At 36.6% G+C, this 4,782-nt stretch overlaps 1 protein-coding gene across 1 annotated transcript in view; it reads right to left on the bottom strand.

Annotated features, from left to right (window-relative positions):
* The window catches only part of LOC107692718 (protein canopy homolog 3-like), a 6,686-nt gene extending 2,204 nt beyond the window's left edge, over positions 1-4,482 (bottom strand). Inside the window, exons 1-5 of the mRNA XM_016491881.1 lie at positions 4,266-4,482; positions 3,614-3,740; positions 2,970-3,066; positions 2,528-2,650; positions 866-983 (exon numbers count right to left, since the gene is read on the bottom strand). Coding sequence (XP_016347367.1) covers positions 866-983; positions 2,528-2,650; positions 2,970-3,066; positions 3,614-3,740; positions 4,266-4,365 — 565 coding nt within the window. The 5' untranslated portion in view covers positions 4,366-4,482. The remainder of the gene's footprint in view (positions 1-865; positions 984-2,527; positions 2,651-2,969; positions 3,067-3,613; positions 3,741-4,265) is intronic.
* Between the last annotated feature and the right edge of the window lie 300 nt (positions 4,483-4,782).

Below are 4,782 nucleotides of genomic sequence, written 5' to 3'. Positions count from 1 at the left end.
TAATATGAATGCATTAGTGAGACAGCGATTGCGTGTGTGAATTAATTCTACATGGCAGCGTCTCTCTACTACTGAAGCTGTGGGATTTAGTTAAGAAATATATGCTTGAACTTTTCAGTTTCTAAGCTATTTTATTGAGAAATCACAGAACAGTGTTGACAATACATTTTCGCGCTAAATGATTCTGTTTGCGCGATCTGTATGCGCTACTGTCCTATGTGTACTATGTGTGTGCGTTACAGTGCAGCAGCACATTAGATTCGAACGGCGATTAACTTACCTGTAAAATAAGCTGTTTAAAATGTGCATTCCCCCGTTCAATTTCAAGCATCCAGTAATATAATCACACATGTCTTGTGGAGCGCTTTCAGAGTATGCATTTATTTGTCATTTTAACTGTTTGGAAACAGAGCGTAAATGTGGAAGTCCTTCACAGATTTCTTATCCTGCTGCGCCCTTTATAGGACCAGCGACTAGTCAACATCAAGCTTAAAGCATCATGGCAGAGCATTGAAGTCGACTAGTCGGTGCAACCCCTAATATATATCTAACCTGTATATCTCTCTATCTATCTATCTATCTATCTATATAGACAGATATAGATAGAGATATGCTTAGTAAAAATATGCTTAGTAAAAGTATTAATTCCTTGAAAAATTTATATTTGTCAAGGAATTAATACTTGCTCTACACATTAAATTATGTCCTTTACTATTACTGCTCCTGTGGCCTTGAGTAGCTTCCTGTAAAGTCTTCCCAGAAACAACTGCTCTTATAGCTGATAGTCATAATATTATGTCTGGAGTGGTTTAACTGTTATAAAAGAGTTTGTGCTGGAGTAAAACAGCTGTTAGTTTCACATTACCGGTGTCTTGTCCTTTCAGCACGTGTTTTTCACATAGGTAAGTGGTGAGATCTTCCTCCTGGCTGCCTTTATACCAGTCTTCAATGACTTCTTCATACTGCTCTACCATCACATCACACTGAGGGAACAAAACACAAATCTCATACTTCCCATGTACCCGTACATATGCTGCACAAACATGCATTTACATACATTGTTTTTATTTGCACTCCCAAAGTTATAGCTTAAAAAAGAAGAATTATTACATTATAAGAATTATAAAATAAGAATGATTACAAATTACATAAAGAATTATTATCAATGTTGAAAATATTTCTGCTGATTAATATTTTTGTGAAAACTGATGCATTTTTTTTTTCAGAATTCTTTGATTAATTGGAATAACAGCTTTTATCTGAAATAGAAATATTTTGTAATATTATATATGCCTTTACTGTAACTTTTGATCAATTTAAAGCATCCAAGCTGAATAAAAATATTAATTTATATAAAAAAAAAAGTAACTTAATGACCCCAAACTTTTCAAGGGTAGTGTAAATATAGTTACATTTCAGCAAATTTTTAATTAATCACATTAGTGAAAATTAGCTTGTGTTTTACTCACCCTCAAAGCATCCTAGGTGTATATGACTTTCTTCTTTCAGACGAATCCAGTCGGAGTTATATTAAAAATTGTCCTTGCTATTCCAAGCTCTATCATTGCAGTCAGCAGGTGTTGCAGTTGAACAGTCCACAAGTCGTCAAATAAAGCGCGCGCATTCATAATAAAACGTGCCGCAGACGGTTCCGGGGGATGAATAAAGGCCCCCTGTAGCGAATCCATGTGTTTTTGTAAGAAAAATATCCATATTTCAAATGTAATAAACACTTTTCTCTCGCTTCCGCTGACTGTCATACACTGAAGCAGTTCCGGCGGATGACGCACCATGTATGCGCAGCGCGCCTCTGAGGTATGCTAGTCTCGCGAGTTTGTTTATAGGAGCAAAGGAAGCAAAGTTTTCTTACTTTAGCAAAGGAAAACCAGTCTCCTCTTGGTTTATATCGAAAGCCTCCGACATTTTTCTTTGCAAATCCTCAGTTTGTACTTGTAATTCGTGACCGGCGTTTTGTTTTGTTCTCTCTCCGCATTCGTCACTAATCACGCAACGTCCTACATCATCCGTCGGAACTGCTGTATGACAGATAGCGGAAGTGAGAGAAAAGTGTTTATTACATTTGAAATATGGATATTTTTCTTACAAAAACACATGGATTCGCTACAGGGGGCCTTTATTCATCCCCCGGAGCCGTCTGCGGCACGTTTTATTATGAACGCGCGAGCTTTATCTGACGACTTGTGGACTGTTCAACTGCAACACCTGCTGACTGCAATGATAGAGCTTGGAATAGCAAGGACAATTTTTAATATAACTCCGACTGGATTCGTCTAAAAGAAGAAAGTCACATACACCCAGGATGCTTCGAGGGCAAGTAAAACGCAGTCTAATTTTCATTTTTGGGTGAACTAACCCTTTAAAAAAAAAAAAAAACTTAATGACCCCAAACTTTTCAAAGGTAGTGTAAATATAGTTACATTACAGCAGATTTCAAATTAATCACATTAGTGGCCAAATTTAACCCTCTAACAGGCATAATTCTAAGATTTTTCAGTCACTCACATACCTGTTTTTTGAGATCTGCCACTTCTGCACTGGTCTCATTCCACAGTTCATAAGGAATGTCCATGACCACCTTCACGCCTTTATTAACCAGGTTTTGTAAGGTAGAGAATGTCTCAGACATACCCTGAGCAGAGCAAGACAAATGATCTCACCAGCTATAATGCAGTATAACATCACAGCATACAGTAAAAAAAATTCAGACTTAAACTCAATATTGCATACAGTACATACTACACATCTACTACTACACATTTTCTACTAGATTAATTATCAGTTAGAATTTCAAAGCTTATTTTTCACATTGCATTTATTATATGAAATTGCCATTGCAACTTGGGGCATTCATTCACAAAAACAATTCCAAGTCTTATTCACTCATAAACCAAAAAAAGTAAAATCACTGAAGTAGTGCTGCAAGAAGAAAAGGAAATGTGGTAGCCCACCTTTGCAAAGCGATTACTTCCATCTCTCTCTTTGTGTAGATTGTACTGCATAATCCTTGAGCAAACATTCTCCACCACCTCTATGAAACGAATATCACTGAAAAGCAAAAGACATTGCTTAATAAAATGCACAAGTCACACTGCATCCAAAAACAGTATGACATGGTTACTTAATGGTACTCCTGCATTTCTAGACTAGAATTAGTGAAAGAATATTGTTAAAGGGGTCATATGATGCGATTTAAATTTTCAGAAAGGCGGGGCATAGAGGAGAAACAATAATGTACAGTATGTGGAAAATAATGTGTTTTTTTAACTTTAAACCGCATAAACACATTTCATTACACCAAATACACAAAATAATGTTCTTTTTAGCAGCATCATATGACCCCTTTAACCAAACAGTTGACACTAGCCATTGATTTCCGTAGTATGGAAAAAAAATACCATGGAAGTCAATGGCTACCGTCAACTGTTTGGTTAACAACATTCTTCAAAATATCTTCTTTTGTGTTCACCAGGAGAAAGAAATTCATACAGGTTTGGAAAAAGTTGAGGGTAAGTAAATGATGACAGAATTTTCCTTTTTGGATGAATGATCCTTTTAAGGTCAAAGTTTGCATTAAGAAAAAAAAGTGACTTACGATTTGACATATTTGATTGGCGGTGCACCTTTATCATCCAGGAAGCGGTAGTTGGTTTCAATCACTTCTTTTGTTTTGCCAGTCTCTTCAAATGCAGACTTCATTTCAATACTAAGAAATTTGCACACTATAGAAATATAAAGAACATATTCAGGGCCAGAAGAGGAACAGAAAGCAGCTGTGCCTCAAACCCTAGTGTGCTGCCTACATAGACAGCATTGTTTGTCATTACAGACCCATTCAACGTTCCAAACATGCAGCCTAGGTAGGCATCACACTAGGTTTTGAGACATATCCAGTGAGGTCCGTTGAAAAGAGGAAATCTGCTGCTCTTGTTTTTTCCCCAGTATGTCAATGCAATATTTTGAATGAATAATTATTAGATTTAATGAATAAAACGAGAAATAATTAAATAAAATGAAAAAAGGTCTTACAACTGTTATGAAACAAAAAAGCAGATTGCTATTGATACACATGGACATCTGCACTGAGTATGATAACATATCTCAGACCTATTATATCGTGTAAAATATGTGTCTGCGATTGCATTCAAAAATTTTTATCAAGCGCTGAAAATAAGTGTGGAAATGCACAAGCGATTATGGTGTATTTAAAGCAAAATTTTGACTCATTATAAATTAGGACAGTCTACCTTCACATTTATTTGGCAGATGCACCCAGTCATCGTCCCCGCTTTTGTTAGCAGCTGCGACACTTACGAGAAACAACACGACGCAGATAAAAACATTCATTTTGTTAGTAGGACATATTTACAATGCGCAATACTAAAATACCGAACATGCTTATTTATCTAGCCACTATTCTTCTGAAGCTTTCACTTCCGCTGTGGCAGGTTGACGCAGACGCTGCGCGGAGTGGACCAATCACGAACGCCGCAGTGGCATGACGGAGCCAATGAAAAACGTGGGCGGGATCCAAGACATCACGCACTAGACTAGAGATGTTTATGAAAGAACGGCTTGGTGTATTTTTGACAGTGCACTTAATTTAAATATAGAAAGAAAAGGAACGTTTTCTTGAATATTGTAGAATAAGCGGACCCGGTTCTAGAATACGTTTTCGTTTTGAAATTAGCTCAATACAAATAAAATATACCAAAGAAAGTGTTTTAAATAGCGGAGCTTTTGTGCAATGGATGACGCACCCAC

The sequence above is a fragment of the Sinocyclocheilus anshuiensis genome, unplaced genomic scaffold, assembly GCF_001515605.1.
Source record: "Sinocyclocheilus anshuiensis isolate Anshui unplaced genomic scaffold, SAMN03320099.WGS_v1.1 scaffold50, whole genome shotgun sequence".
Lineage (NCBI taxonomy): Eukaryota > Metazoa > Chordata > Actinopteri > Cypriniformes > Cyprinidae > Sinocyclocheilus > Sinocyclocheilus anshuiensis.
This window is presented reverse-complemented; position numbering and strand designations above follow the sequence as displayed.